At 38.4% G+C, this 17,198-nt stretch overlaps 1 protein-coding gene across 2 annotated transcripts in view; it reads right to left on the bottom strand.

Annotated features, from left to right (window-relative positions):
* The window catches only part of FHIT (fragile histidine triad diadenosine triphosphatase), a 402,269-nt gene extending 390,504 nt beyond the window's left edge, over window positions 1-11,765 (bottom strand). For both annotated transcript variants that reach the window (XM_066326516.1, XM_066326517.1), the window contains exon 1: window positions 11,650-11,765. In XM_066326516.1, the coding sequence (XP_066182613.1) occupies window positions 11,650-11,749 (100 nt within the window). In that variant the 5' untranslated portion in view covers window positions 11,750-11,765. The remainder of the gene's footprint in view (window positions 1-11,649) is intronic.
* Window positions 11,766-17,198: the final 5,433 nt, after the last annotated feature.

Below are 17,198 nucleotides of genomic sequence, written 5' to 3'. Positions count from 1 at the left end.
CAGATGCAGCTCAAATTAATTGAATTTTGCCCTACAATGAGTGCGATTCACAGAAATTAAGTGTTAAAACTTATAGAAATACAATCACTAATATATGAGTTAAGCAGAATTTTAACACATTCTAAGTTAGCTATTAATAGATAGTTAAAAATAGAGGAACTTTATCTTCCCTTTCAAGCTCTTATCAGGAATATGAGGTTAAGAGGTCAATAAAGCTGCTTTATTTGTAATTCTCCATTCCTATTTTCAAAGTTAAATGATACCCCTTTCAAAAATAAGACACACCTCTCCTCTAAAAGCTTATCCAATTATCTTTACTTCACTTCCTAATGCATCTTTTTCCCTTCCTTTTTATATCAATCTTGCTTTTAAAGAAGATAAAATTCCATTTTGAAGGTTTGAGAATGGCAAAAAACGTCAGCTCATTGTTGTCCCACTAAGAGTCCACATCAGTCAGTGAGTGAGAGAAAAAGAGAGAAACTATTCTGAATTCATCCATGTCAACCCAGATTCCATCACTATCATTCCTCCACACAGATAATAGCTTCTTATTAACCTTAAAGAGAAGTTCAATCATTATTTCAAAGTAACAGATAATAACACATGCTCCTCATCTCTAGCAATTCCTTTCAGTCACAAAGTTTACTCTAAATACAAAAAATAATCACTGCTTACAGTCCAGGAATCCCCAGATTCAGATCAGCAGCTACAGCTCTTATTAATGCCATTGTTAATCTAAGACTTTGGTTCCTGGAAATTTTGTTCCCATATATACAAACTTGTATCCCCTTTCTCTACTTCTCCCTTCTTCCCCAAATCACACATGATTTTAAACTCAATTTCTGTCACCAGAAACGTCATGTTTTCACAACTGGGCTCTAGGATTCTTCTCAGCCAGGAATGCAGTTTATTTACTGAGTCATGTCCTCACTATATTTTTTTCTCATCTTTTTCTTTGGTGTATGAAGATAGTGAAGTGAATTCAATCCCAAATTAGTTAGGCTTTACCCAGCTAAATCATCATTAACAAAACTGAGCCTGAGAAAGTGTTCCTGCAGTATGTGCTCACAGTGCCTCAACTGCAACAACTGAATTCTGGCAATGTTTATTTCTATGGCATAATTTAAATATACAATCTGTATCATGTATTCTTTTTCTAGGACCAGGCAAATTTTACCTAGGAGTGACAGAAAAAGAATTACTGAATGAAACAATGTTACATTTTTAAAGTATGTTCATAAATAGTTACATTTTCACATACACATCAGAGCAAAATCTTGTATTCTGATCCACAAAATTCATCAGACCAAGCTGCATAAAAAGCAGAATTTTCAAATGTACCTATCAAAACTCATACTCATTGCACAAAATTTCTAATTTTATGAAGCAAACAGCAAAAAGCCATCTCAATACATTCCCAATCACTAACAGGAAAAGATCATTGAATCCTGAACTAAAAGTAGCTGCTCTTAGGCAGCCTCTGTAGAGAGATCACTCATCTAAATGCAGTACAATGTTACACTGGAGCATCAGAAGGAGAATATTCAACTTTTATTGTACAATAAGAACATTTGCTCAAGAGAGATCACTGAGAGATGCTGAGGTTTTCATGTTTTGATTAGAAGCAGTAGAAGTCAGCAGGTTACAAGGAACAGCAACAAGTAAAATACATTAGCAAATGAATAGCAGACTATGCACTTGTGCAGCCTTAGAAATCCAGATATGGTATGAGTAATAAAGCGAAATACATCTGTATCCATGAATTATGCACTCCACTTCCTACTGTAGCCTCATTTTACAACAAAGCCTCCATTGTCTGCTATGTTGCTATCTACCTTTACACAGGACAACTTACTAAAACATAATTTACCCAATTACCTGCTCAGAGAAGGTGCTTGACCCTCTGCTGAAGCTCTGCAAAGCAATTATGGGGCCTTTTGGAATCACTGTATTTGACAGTCTCAGTTATCACTTCAAACATTCCCTGAACAAAAGAAGGAGCACTTCTGGACACGCAGAAGGTGGAAGATCCTGTACGTGCTCCCCTCTGGAGCAGCCAGTGGGGGAAGCACAGCCCTGGGTATGAGTTACCTGTGCTGTGGAGAGGAGGAAAACAGGGAGGGAAGGATTCCATCCTACCTAAAAACAATAGAAGCCAGAGGAGGTGAAGCCTCCTCTGAAGATTTGAGGCCTTGCATCTCAAAACTCAAGCTAATTTACACCAATATACAGAAGTCTAGTACTGTGTCAGGGCAAAGCAATTGTGCTCAAGATTTTCCTTTTTCCTTAAGTTTCATCTGAAGAAATCTGTATTAGTGACTGGACTCTCTCCAGATCTCTGCATCAGCAGCCATGGAGAGAACACAGTAAGTTGGCTTTATCCTCAAAGGACTGACCTCTACACCAGGCAGTCTGAAGAGGTCAGGCTATGCCATTATAGGTCACTCTTCATGTTCTGGAGGCGGCACTAGGATGGCACATCACATTCCGTCATTCCTGTATGTTCAGGGAGCATTCCTGCTTATTTCTCATGTGCATGGCACGCCCTTTATGTCCCTCTCTGTTGCTGAAGGTTGTACTGGTTTGGGCTGGGATGGAATTAATCTCCACAGGAGCTGCTATGGGCAGTTTGGGATTTGTGCTGGGAACAGCCTTGACAGCTCAGGGACGTTTTCACTGTCGCTTTGCAGCTCTTCACCCCACCTTGGGGGAGTGGCACAAGGAGCTGGGAGGGGACACAGCTGGAACAGCTGATCCCAACTGACCCAAGGGATATCCCCGACCCTGTGGTGTCACAACCAGCAAACAGAGCTAAGGGAAGGAGAACGAAACAGAAGAGGGTTTCTTCTCCAGGAGAAGGAAACAGGAGGATGAAGGAAGCAAAGGGGTTCAAGCTGTTCCATGTGACGGGGCCCTGCTCTCCTGGGATGGCTGGAAAATCTGTCTGCCCAGGGGAAGAAAAGAACTGATTTCTTGGTTTGTTTTGCTCATGTTAGCAGTTTCATGTAAAATTGTCTTTATACCAAACCCTGAGTTTTCTTATTTTTATCCTTCCAATTCTCTCTCTCTTCCTACTGCAGGGGAACAAGAAAGTGGCTACGTGGTGATTAGTTGTTGACCAGGGTTAAACCATGATAGAGGTCCTCTAAATATAAGGAGTACAAAATGGTTACTTGTGAAATTATGAAATATCTTCTTTAGATTATAGTTATGGTACATCAAGGAATATTAATGTATGTTTCAACAGAAAAATATGGTATGTTAGGCTCTTCACAGAAAGGAGAAGATATTAACATTGGATCACTGGATTTCCTCTTAGGAATTGCAATAGGAAGTTCATGCCAGATGCCTCTCAAAAACATGTTCCTGAAGAAAACACACAGTTGTATAACACTGAACAGCACGAAATATCCCAGTATGTTGGAAACAATAAGCAATAAATGAAATTTCCAATTGACTTTCCAGCAAATCCATTCTCATTACAAATGGAGATTTTGCATGTATTGCATTACTTATGGTAATTGTGTGACATCTATTATGAATAACCATGTATTCCAATCATCTCTTTTAATTATATTCTGCTGTAAGAGCAAGTCATGCAATAGCTTGCCCAGACTTGGTTAACTGTGTGTGTGCTGCATATCACTTTCTAATGACTATATTGAGGACAAAAGGTGCACAAAGTGTAACAGGAATGGCTTGTAACTGTCATCTCCTTCATTAGCCAGAAACTACTTCCACAAGTGAAAAAAACCTGAACTTAAATCTAGTTATATGCTGAGGAAAAAAAATTGTTTGTACTTCTTTCTTTTCTAAAGCTTGTGGTAATTGGTACCTGAATGCAAAGCTCATGGTTATCTGCTACTGATGCAGGTACATAAATTTTCTATGGTGTCAGAAGTGCAACACCAGCAAGCACCGTCCATTTCTTTGGGTTTTACTGATATGATAAAAAGGATAAAATTACAGGTTTGTTCAATAAACACACCAATTACAGATGTGCTCTCTACTAGACTAGAAAGTAACTGCTGGACTAAAAGTACTCATTTTTTAATAGAATTATGGAACAGTTTAGGCTGGGAAAGACCTTTAATCTCATTAAGTCCAACCCTTTACTGAGCACTGCCAAGGCCACCCCTAACCCATGTACCCACGTGCCACATCTACACATCATTTAAATCACTCAGGGATGGTGACTCCCCCACTGCACTGGGCAGCTGTGCCAGGGCTGGACCACCCTTCTGACAAATGGATTTTTCCTAATGCCCAATTAATGTCCATTTTTCCTAATGTCCAGTCTCACCCTCACTCAGAACAGATTCAGGCCACTACCCTGTCCTATTGTTTGTTCCTTGGGAGAGGACACTGGGCTCCACCTCTCTAAAACCTTCTTCCAGGTAGTCATAGAGTGATAAGATACACAGGACTTCACAGTTTTTTAAACAAGAATGCCCATTTTGGCAAACCTCAAAGGAAACACTCATTTAATGTTATCTGAGTTCAGATTCCCTGCCACTTTTCATACAAAAGTTTCCTACCACTTAATTTCATATCCTTCCACATTGCTTTGCTCTTCTGCTTCTTTACGTCTTCCAGCTCCTTAGATTGAGGCTTTTCTCACTAAACATTTGGCTAGGTTTCTTGCCATGCTAAAATAAATTCTTTTACCAGGTATTTCTGTCACCCCAACGACAGAAATGTCAAAGTAGATTCACTGCAGTTACTTTGAAACTACAGTTGTAACATGCTTTGAAAATTGATAATGAGGGTAAACAAGACAAAATGGGAGCCCTTCTGCACGTCCCTGGAGCTCATAAGGACAAGGAGTTCCACTTTTAGAAGATACACACTTTCTAGATTACTAGATTACTAATCTAGATAACTAGATTACTAACACACTTTCAGACCTGGACAGTGAGTGCCCCTGGAACACACAAAGCAGTAGAGAGATTTGTGCATAATGTGGCTTAAGCCATTTATAAGTTCCAATCAATGACAGTGACAAACAGGTGAATAAAAGCCATTAGACAAAAATGGAATTGAATTTTTTTAGCTGAAATTTAGTATTTGTTAGCAATGTAGTTAAGTAATTTAGGTGCATAGATCCAACCTATTATGACACTGCTTACAAGCCCAGAGATCTCAGTTCTCTCCACACAGTCAGGGTTGAAGGTTGGTTCAACACATGACTAGTAACACATGACTCCACAGCCCTGGTAAGATGCAATAGACTCCAACCCAGGAGCTACTTACTGCCTCTCCCTTACGTGGCCTTATACAGCTTTTCTAACACCTCCTCCAATGTAGGTTATGCTACACTGCTAGAAATTCCTACCACTAATCTACTGAATTTATGTAAATGAGTAATTAATTAGTAATTTACTCCATTTGCAAATAGGCAAGAAATAATTCTGATAACATTAATTCCTTTTTTTTTTCCTTTTCTATTTACAATCTGGCACAAAGGATTTAGAATGGGATTTTCATCAATACCAGTGTATTAATGCAACTTTAACAATGCAAACAGAACTGTATATCCTTATGGTGAAGGACATCCTCTTTCAACAGTCAGCACCCTCCAAGCCAAACAAGATTTGAAGGGAGAGAAAGCATTTTTATCAGACCAAATGAGACAGTTGAACTCCATCCCCACAAATAAGTCATGCAGACAAGCTTTTGTGCACAGAGCCCTGAATCTGTTATCTTCAGAAGCAGCATTTCTTAATGTGAGTCAAACACCATCCTTTTGTTTGTAGACTGCAAACAAAATGACTCCAGCCCTGAGATAATTAACTGGCCTCTCTATCACCAGCAAGTTCAAGTGGTTTGCATACACAGAGCGGATCAGTCATTCTTTGGGCTGTTGGAGGAGAGCCCTTTTCCCAGAAGGGAACTTGAGAATACAGCAAAGCTGCTCTGCTGGCTTGGTGCTGCCAAGGGCACAGTCCCACTCCTTGCCCTCTGTACAACACAGCTTAATTTTGCTAAAAGTTATTAAGCAAAGGAACTGTTTTTCTTACACTCATTTGTGCAAATAAACATTATAAGGCATTAATAAATCCTACTTGAGGGCTCAGTGGGGAAGAGCCATGGAACAGCTTTATTTGGGATCTGAGGTAAAAAAATTCAGGAGTTCTCACTGATGCTTAACAGCTTCAGATAATTATAATACACAAAGTAAGTCTGAATTTCCTCTGCATTACTGATGAAGAGATATATTCTATACTTCCCCACATATTCAAATAAGATGCATCATTTATATCAGTTCTTCCCATTCAGAAGGTTTTTGCTGCACCAGCAAAGGAACTGCATCCTCTTCCTAATGCCCTCCTCCTCTAGACTTATTACACATTTTGAAAAATTCATGCAAGTAGTCCAGGCCTTCTTGTACCAAACAACATTTTGTGTCTCCATTATGATTCCCTTGCATCTCCAGCCTCATATTTAAATTACACACCAAACCAAAGTTTACCAAATACCTTTATTTCTAGCTCTTTGCCAAAGAGCTAACAGGAGCATGACTGCTCCTTAACATTGTGCTAAACAAACTAATAATAACAGTAATGTACAGGAAGCTTCTGCAATGAGCACTAAAGAAAAAAGTACTTTCCCACAAGATTAGATATGTCTAACAAGTTGTTGCAAACATGCAGTGTACATTATTGCAATGTGTAGATATAAACATATATTCTGCAATATAACTGAATTTTATTTTCCTAATCTTAGTTTTATGGTAAATATTAACACTTATTTAGGATGAAACCCATAAAACTCATACTTATGGGGCATAAATATAGATATGATAAATGTGTAATGTACAAATAAAATCATAACAGCAGTTCTCTAAGTTTATGAAGAATTAAAATTTCACATACAAGATAAATACCAGTTTTCAACCAAAGCTGTGAGAGAATACTACTATTATTTCCAGTGTGCTGTCTTCAGTGGAAGCTGTCAGGTCTGTAACTAAATGAAAAACTGCTTTGAAAATATATTAAGTAACACTACTAATTCCAAAGGAACATTTCTTTTTAACTGAAAAACTTCTAAGGAAAGCATTAGGAAAGTATTTGTGGCACCAGAGAACACATCAGTCCCAAGCAATAAGCCCCAGTGACAGGGAGCTCCCAACCAGACCAACTGTGAGCAGAGCAGACGCTGCTCTCACATTGCCTGACCCTGGATCCAGTCCCACCCTGCAGCAGACCCAGAACAATTACACTGCAGCTCGGGGTGTTAGCAAGCCTTTGAAGGGAGCATCTGGCCCAGCTAATGTTTTCTCTGCTCATTAATAACAGGAACAAGCGGCAGGACACGGAACAGCACACGGCCTCGGCAACAAGTAATGACCATTAACTCCATGTAGTGATGGAGGTGCCAGAAAATATCATATGCTTTGGAGTTTTATACATGGTCTATTCCCCACAATCAGAATACTTTCTGGTGGGAAAGCTTAGATATCTGTGAAAAGAGCAATACAAAATAGTCCAGTGAAATTTAGTATATAACAGTTAACAGTCTTCTTTTTTTGTTTCCCTTTTGGTTTGGTTTTTTTGTTTGTTTGTTTGTTTTGTTTTTTTAATGGAAAAACCTTTTCATAATCAATCCCATATGAAAAGTTGTTGTAAAGTGTTTATTCTAATTTATTACACACATACATGTGCCCTTAGTAAGGGAGCCAAAGTGTCCACCACAAATTTCTATAAAATCACTCGGTCCCAATAACCCTCAGCTTGCTGTTCCCAGCTGGAAAGACTGTTCCTTTTAATAACCAATTCAATAAACTGCTGAAAAATGCTTTGTATAATATAGTATTGCCATAGATCTGCTGTTTGTCTCTGTCATTATATACTGCATTCAATCAATTTACAAATGTTGCTGTGTTCCTTTTGTGCTAGCTCTTCTTATGGCATCCTGAACACAAATCTAAAGATCAATACCTTGTCTACTGAAAAAAAAATTGGACATAACTAATGAATAATTTTATTTATAATAAAAAGTCCTAGTCCCCAAATGGATTCTGCTAATGTTGAAATTCATTTTTCATATTTAACACAAGATGAAAACAAGTACCCTGCAGAGCACCATGAGAAAGGCAGTGATAAAAACCAGTTCATGTTTATTGAAGATGTGAGCAAAACCATGTAAAGCTCTGGTGCAGGGCCGAAAACATCAATAAAATGGTAGGTCGTTCACAAGTTATTTGTTACCATATTAAAGCACAAAAAGTCCATGTCAAAGAGCAGATGGAATTTGTTTCAAACAGCACCATAATTTTGCTCTGTGGAACTATGGAAGCAGCAAGGCTCTGAATGAAGTAATTCAAGCAAGGAGCCAAGGAGAAGCTGAGCTCATGCTGTTTGCATGAGCTGATTCAGTTCGTCTTGTGCCTTTTGTGTGACAGAAACAATGCATCTGCTGACTATAGACACATCCCTGCACTGCTCCAGCTATTGAATAGCTGCCGCCTCCAAAACAACCCCAGAGCTGTTCAAGGGAGCAACAAGTGACTGCTTTTCACAATCACTCTCTGCAAAGCAGCAAGCTGACAGAATCGAGAAGAAACAAGGACTCTCGTAAAAAAGGGAACGGGTGCCTGGATGAGGGTATCCCAGCAAGCTTCCAGCATACCCAGCTACCTCCTCCCTACTCCCACTGCAGCCCAGATGTGTGCTGAACACAGTATTCATGTTCCCACCCAGACTCCTGGCTCTGCAACAAGGCCAGAAAGTCATCACAGAAGTACACCCCCAAACCCAGTATCTCATTAATCAACACTGTCCCCAGTGTGCCTTCTGCTCTGATATCAGACAAGGAGAAGGCAAGAGCAGAGCAGGCACAGAGCCTTTATCATTGCAGGTGTTAGGTGACAATGTCTTCAGCCAGCCTGTGGTCCAACACCTCTGAGCCTTGCTGCTAGGTGACAGCAAAGGGACTGGGTGTCCCTTTGAGGGGAACAGGCACCAATCCTGCCCCCTGACCACCTGCAGCCCTCTGCTGTCGCGTTGTGCCAGAAGAGGTCGATGTTTCCTACTGTCACACACCTGTGCACATTGTAGCTTGCACAAGAAAGATTCCAGTTGAATGTCAGATATCCCTCACTCAATAATAAGAACCCAGCACCTCCCTATCCAAGAATCTGCAGTAATCACTTGAGAGGATCCCAACACAAACAGGTTCCTGAGTCTGTGAACTCAGTACACCCACTGGGCAGAAAGCTAATGCTGGGGAAAATGAGGCAGCTCTGTCCAGGAACAGGAGAACTCTTTCTTTACCATAAATACTGTATTTTTACTCTACCTATTTTGGGACTATTACTACAATTTGCCTTTCAAATGTCAAGCTAAATTCACAGGATTGGCAGCTTGAAGCAAATAAAACAAAACTTTGCAATGTGTTGACTGAACAAGCCTGCTTTGGCACTGTTCAAGTCACACTGAACTCCATAAAGCCATTGTGACAGACTTTCTCCCAGAGTACACACTTTTGTAAACTGTTACTGCAAATTCATAACTCCAACTCTATGTTCTGTTTCAAGATGGAATTTCAACCTTACTAGTTAATTAAAGCCACCACCTGGAGTGATCTGGCTTTCAAACTGATTTCCTTTGTCTCCTTAATTCAAATACATTAATATTTTATTTTCTACCGAAAAAAAAATGTCATGCATGTGCCAAAGACAAGGCAGATAAAATTATTGCAATAAAACAAAGAAAATACACTTGCTACTGCCAGGTCTCAAGATGAATGCTGCATTATACAGACACTTTAAAAGGCTTACAACTGCAAATTGCTCTATTTTACATACTGTATTCTAGCCTTTACATCAAGATCTCTCCTAATGTCTCCTTATTGTAATGAGAAAGGAAAAGGGTTGGGTTTTTATTACCTGAACATTTATTCAATGGAGAAACAAAGACTACATTATATATTACAACACAAGCTATTAAAACAATGTGACACTATAAAATACCCTGCAACACTCATTATGGGATAACAAAGCTAAACCTGAGCAAATAAATGTATCTGCCAAAAGTCAGCAATAATTATACAACGAGAGTTTATAATCTTTAATTATTTAAGAAGGAAATAAGCTTGTAATAATTGAGTTTTATGGGCTCCTTAACTTGTCATTACTAGGTGCTCACAAAACTTTAAAACAAAAATGCTTCATCTGAAATACTCTATTTTTAACAACAGATGCAATTGTTCACTTAACTGATTAATTTAAAAAATAGTCAGATATTGTTTTTAAAACCTGCACTGACAGAACAGATGACAGTTTATTTACTCTCTGATCCACTCAATGCATAGAGCAAGTGCTCAAGCACTTACAGGCCCTGCATCACACAGTGACCAATGGGACACTGTCTTTATATAGCTTTGAAAATGGCTTTTGTTACGACAAATCTGCAAATCCCCTCGGATTTACATCAGGATTTTCATAAACTCAAAGATCAGAAAAAACTTTTAATTTTATTCATTAAATTAATGTATTGGTGAGGCAGTAACACCTTTAAAGTTTCTCTGAAGTCTGTGCATCTTTGCCATGATCTGACTTCTGATACACACAAACACCATTCAAAACAGCTGGAGAGAAAAGTTTCGTATTGAACACTTATAATCTATAGAAGTGATGGGAGGAAAGGAAAGTTCCATATTTCAGAAGAAATATATTTTTGGGTTTAAAAAATATATATTAAAATCTACTTGATTTTAAATTAAGAAAGAAACAACATAAAACTACAAAACTAACAAGAAAACTTTCAATAAACTCCAGACAACTTTCTTTTTTTTTCCCAAACACAGTCATTCACTGCCTGAGCTCCTACTAAAATTTTATCATGAACTTCTATGGAAAAAGTGATCAGTCTTGATTATTTCTGAAAACTCACTTTCAGCCACTAAAATCAGCACAAGAGCAGCAGAATTTTGACTGGAAAACAACACACTACACTACAAAATACATTAAATAGGTACATTGAGCATCTTGTGTAATCAAGTTACAGTACAGTTTCCAACTCAAGAATTTTACTTACACCATGAGGCTTCACATTTTCATTGTGAAATGTGTGCACTATACAGATGGTTTATTTAATCCATTCCCACCTAAATTAATCAAAGCAATCTGTCCCCCCCAAAAAAAACCTCTTCAAAGTCTTCATACAGGATTCTACTGGCATTTGACAAATGGTGTACATTTGGCCAGGAAAAGTTGAAAATCCTCCATAAAGAAGTTATCACACCTAAAAATAAGTGGCATTATTAAAAGGGAAGCAGGATGAGTTATTTAGAATAATATGGAATTTAAAGAGTACCACCTCCAATAGACTTTAAAATGCTTTTAGTAGCACCTGGTTGTTTATACATCTTCTGTGGGGAAAAGGTCAATAGAAATTCACCTCGAAGGTCACAGTTGCTAAGCAACTGTTTTCGGCAGTTCTGCAACACCGATCAAGCATCTTCAGATCAAGCATCACTGCCTGGTTCTGGAAAAAACCTGTGCCACATCCTACCTGGCCTTCCAAGCGCCCTGACGATGTCGTGCTTTCCCAGGATCAGCCATGGGAAGGAGTGTCACATCCTACCTGGCCTTCCAGGCACCCTGAGGATGTCATGCTCTCCCAGGATCAGCCATGGGAAGGATACGCCCCGGCACCACGGGCCTGCGGTTCACCAGAGCAAAGCACAGCTCTGTCCTCAGGAACACCACGGAGGGCTTGATGAGGTGCTGCCCAAATCTCAGCATGGTCAATGCTGAGCTCCAGGGTCTGAAAGAGACAATCGTTAAGATAATTAAGGGACTGGCTCTGCCCTTTCAAACATCAGGAATAAACCAGTCAAACAGTTCTAACAGAAAGGGCCTCCTGGGCTCATCAAGGTATTGGGTGTTTTCAAATGGTTGTTACATCTTCCCTTAAATGATCATGTCCTTCAAGGAGTGGTGGAAAAGGTTTCATTCCAAAGCAAAAAAATTTACATACAATTTCTTAAACCCTTCTCTCATTGTCTTGGCAGGGCCACAAAATTCTACAGAATGCAATTTCTCTCTCCCACTTGCATTTGTCCTGCATTGTAAACATTTGGGTCATATGTTCTTCGAAAAGCACAAACAGGATTTCACATTCTTTCTGCCACAATGCAAATCAGTGCACACAGGAATTATGAAATAAGCCACATTTTCTTAATCTCTCCATTAAATACCTCAACTGAAGAACTACTGGCAAATTGAAGAAAATTTATTTAGCCATTTTTCATGCACACTTTCTAGCTTGAGCAACTGGAATGTGAAGATGATCAATGCCACATTTTCTCTTATAGAAAGTCAAAGAATTCCACTTTCATTCACTAAAATTTTCTCTCTTCGTGACGAGAATGAAAATCCCTCTTAAATAGCTACAGCACAGTCCCAACTGTGTCTATTTTAGGTCTTTAAGCCCTAGAGTATTTAAAGTATTTAATTCAATCAGAAATATCCAAGGTACTGCAGGGTAAAATATGAAGAAATGACAAATTTCATGTGACAATACTTCAGACACATCGGAAGCATTTTACTCACATTACCCAGCTTGAACCAAGTGACTAATCAAGAAATTCAGTTTTATACGTTGCCTGAGATGGGGAAATCTACTGCTACAGTCACGGAGGGTCTTTTGTTGCAGTTCTTTTCTTGCAAGATTATCGTGTTCAGTAAGACCCAAACTTGGTTCTTAATCTATGAGATTTATCCTAATTTGTCATCTCACTTGTACCTGCTCCCATAAAAAAAAGTACACATAACAACTTCCTGTAAGCGCACACACTTCGAAAATGTCTTTGAGAAATACTTGTTCTTCTAAAGGAACTTCTGGCATTGTAGTTGTCTGATTCCACAGAAGAACCTAAATTAAGGGCAGCAGGTTCATCTAGTCAGGCTTTACACCAGAAAAACACATATAAACCTTAGTATAAGAAACAGTAACAAATCAGATTACCACATTTCCATGTAATAAACATTTTCTGAGCAGGCGCCACGTCTTGTTGTATTTTTGAAAACCGCAGATGAAAGGAAATGCTTGGAAGAGTGGAGATTTTAACTATGCCTGTTTAAAAGATTTGAAAAGGTTCTACATTCTTTCCCACATAAAGTCAACAGAAGATTAAGTGTCTGAGATGTGTCCCTTAGTATATATTAAACTTGAAAGTTGACAACATACAAAAATCAAGTCTCTTTAGCTACTAGAATCGCTTAGCAGAGAAAACACCTGCTATCTTGTGCTGATGCTTGAAAAAAATAACTATTAGGAACTTCAATCAATCTGCCTCATTTCTCTTAAGCAGCAAACCCCTGTGGGTTCTTTTTATTCTGATTAAAAGATGCATTAATGTTTTTATACAATTCAGTAAAGAGACATGGTTCTCCCTGCAATGAAGGAAATGTCTCTCACAAAGGAGAGAAACACATTCCACCAGGACTACCCTCCAGTGATGAAATGGCAAGCTGGTGTCTCCAGAAACTGGAAAATCAAAGGTACCACTGCCCTTGCACCTGACAATGCTATGGACAGAAATCAAAGGAATGGACAGAAATCAAAGCACTACTGATAATTTCTTGTTCTGTCTTCCAGAATACGGATAAATAAAGGTACTGTCCAGAGGCATGGAACAGACTTCAGCACAGAAACAAGGCTTCAAAATCACACCTACTAAATGTAAGATATGATGATTTGAAATTTGACTTAAGGAGGGAGAGAACCTGAGATTTGGCAATCAACTGGAGAAGTCCTCTGGCTGATTGCTGCCATGAGTGGAAAACAGCAAAGAGTAGCAGAATAAGATTGGTGACATTTGGTTGCCTGTACTGTGTTTTCATCATGCACCTACCACATGATATTTACTTACTTTACTACCTGTTTTGTTTTAAAAAGGCCTAGAAAAATCAGTTAAGTAAAAGCACTATTCTTGTACCTCTCCTTGCAACACTTTAAAGAATCACATTACAGCCCAAGTGGGTTGATCCAGAATTAATAGAACAATAAAAAAAACTCATACATAGAATTAAAGCACGTATTAAAACTCTTTCTATTTGTTTACTATGCAAAAATGGGTCTGAATAATGTATTTCTATCTCTTGATTCAGACTAAATAAATGAATTTCAAACTAGTATGTCAGTTGTACTGGTTGTGTTGTATAATATTGCAGACTTCCCAGTGCTACTCTCTCCAATTCTGCAAAGGGATTATGGGAGACTTTTTCCTAAACAATTATTCATGGTCTATTATATATTACTTCAGCTGCCTTCTGCCCTACTGATCCTCTGTGTTTTCTGTGCAGTATAATCATCTGTGCTCAGAACCAACACAAACGCTAAAAAATGCATTAGGGAAATAAGTAATGGGTACAAGTGAAATATCCACGACTGCAGCAACACACTACAGCAAGGCTGGAATATTCCAGAGTGCTGCCAGGCAGGAAACTGCTACTGGCAGAGCAAGTTTTAGTCATCTGAGCTCTACCACTTATTGCTTGCATGGTCTGCAAACCAGCAGGAATTAACAGAGCACAGGGGTGTGCACACAGGTCATGAGATACAGACAGTGTGCACAAGGCTCCCCAATTCCCAGACTGGAATGACCACTAATTCTGCTCCTCCAGAGATTTCCATTTTTCACACAAAGCGGAGGTCAGTGTCAGCCAAACTAGAAACTATACATAATTGGTTAAAGATGTTTCCTCTTCAATGATGGTAGCCTTTTTAATCCCCAGTAATAAGGAGAACAATTACACAGTAATGTTAGAAAATGAAAGAAATCTATTTCTGATTAAATTTCAGCCCAGTTTAACACAGTTTCTATTCTGACTATTCAGATGAAAAGTGTATTTACTCTTCTTCATATTGCAGATATACATTACATTGCCTATTTCATCTGCCTCATTTTCCTAATTAAATTCCCTTCAAGCTGTGTTACTGCAGTTGTAGGTGGGGAATACAGTATTAAAGGCTAACACAGCAAGTAGATTAATTTTACAGCCACAACAGACCTCAAATCTGTATAACCCATACTAGGAAAAAAAAAAAAGACACTGGAAATCTACATTACGCCCAGAAAAATAAGACCATTAAAATTAAGAAAAATATTGAGATGCTCTGAAACATTTTCAAATATTTATATGGTTTTGTACAATTTCAGTATGTGATGCCATGATGACTTTTTGCCTTTTGTTTTACATACCTTTTATGTATTATCAGTGTCTTTAGCATACATATTTGTAATTCCTTAAGTCTGGTAACTTAGCATAGTCCTGGCATTCTGCTGGCCCAGGAGACCAAATATCCTAAAGGCCCCACAACTGCAGGCCAGAAAGTCCAAAGCTATCATGGGAAACCAAGATCCCCTCTAGAATACATCCTGTAAACTAAAATCAAGCTCATCTAGGAGGCAATACTTTGGGACAGGAAGATATCACACTATTCATTCAAGCCTCTCATTGGGGCATCTTTGTAAGGTCTATAAAATTCTATATGGGATCTTCCATGAATGTGCATTTCAGCGCATTCCACCTTGGTGAAATGTTGCACTGTAAGGATCTTTATTAAATACTAAAATAAAAACCCTTTATCCCTTAATCGTGTCTGGCTCTTAATTTTAGGTCCAAGAAAAAAGCATCATAAGCATATGGCATTTCCCCAGTCTATATAAATATTACTCATATATTAAATGTATTTTTGAGAGGAAATCTATACACATGCCTCAGTTTTCCAGATTTATTCCATTTTGGGGTTAGGGGCTTTGCTTTGTGCTTCAGTTTTTAAACAACATAAGTTTAAAATAATTTGTGTCAAATACACGGTGAGAACTCTGGACAGAAAATAAGTTCTCTTCTGAAAAGAAGATGAATTCACCTAAAACCAAGTCCATAGGACATCAAGATGGGTGCCTGCTTGTTACATGTCATCACTAGAATCAGAGACCTGGAAGAGTGTTGGAATTCTGCTGCTTACAAGGAGTAATGGCAGCAGTTCTTTAATGTTCTGTTCCTGCTGCCACAGACCTCCCCACTGGATGCTTAATTGAGATGGTGTTGGTACTCCAAAATGCCTCTTTTTTTTTTTCCTTATACAATTACTCCTCCTTAGAACAAGGTGTTGAGATCAGCACCTGCTGGGAACTAAGCTCAAGGCCTTTGGTGAGAATCCCCTGAGCACTCTTTCGGGAAAGTCGCACATCTGGTTGAAATGGGAAAAGACGAGATAATGCAAAATGGGCTGCTAACTTCAAATGTGTGTATTAAAGGAAACCAATTACAATACCATTATCTCTCTGTGCTAATAGGAACGACTGTTTTAGAAACAATCCCAGGAGTATTCCTAAATTTTGAAGTTTATCATCACCTGTTCATGAATATTGACAGTCCTGATTCCAATACTCAATTTCTTTGTAAAAACACCGCAAACGTATGTGGCAAAACACCACACACATATGTGGCAAAGCAAAAACGTCTTCCTTTCTACATTTTTTTAAGGTCTTAAAAAAATACTATTTTTTTTTTAATTCACCGAGATAAGAAAACTTGTGTTACACACTGTAGTTAAGGGAACAAAGTACCTATATCCTTAAATTCATATTTGGCATCTTCCCTCTCAAAGGTTTGGTTATGGGCAAAGTGATAGTCCTACTCAGACACCTGAATTCTGCACCATATTCAAGAATTAATGAACAATGAAGACCTGTCCTGCAGGCCACCTTCCTTCTTTTCATGTTTTGGAATTTTTTACTTATTCCCTCCTCTCACTGCCACTTTGTAAGGATGAAATCCACACAATTCAGAATATTACTTATTTAACTCAAGCACCAAGCAATAAATGTCCTTGTTGCTAGCAGCCAAGATTTGACATTTTCATCAAGGAATACCTAAAAACACTAATAAAAGGAAATTATTTTATCCTACAATCTCTTAGTTTTTTCTAATGACTCTATGTCTCTAGAACAGCTTTATCTCTCAGCACCCTTCACTCCCACTCTTGCACAAGATTTAACTACTATTTTGTGTTCCTCTAGTTCCAGAAAATGGCCTCTAATTAAAAACTCCCTCTCAGTGAGCCAAAACATCACATGCTATGCTATTTCTGTTCTGAAAAAGCCAAGAAGAATTACAAAACTAGAAAAGGTGCTCCTGTATCTTTGACAGCCACAGCTGAGATTCTCTCCATGGAGAT

The sequence above is a fragment of the Sylvia atricapilla genome, chromosome 11 (genome assembly GCF_009819655.1).
Source record: "Sylvia atricapilla isolate bSylAtr1 chromosome 11, bSylAtr1.pri, whole genome shotgun sequence".
NCBI lineage: Eukaryota > Metazoa > Chordata > Aves > Passeriformes > Sylviidae > Sylvia > Sylvia atricapilla.
The sequence above is the reverse complement of the archived record's forward strand: the minus strand, read 5'-3'. Positions and strand labels throughout refer to the sequence as shown.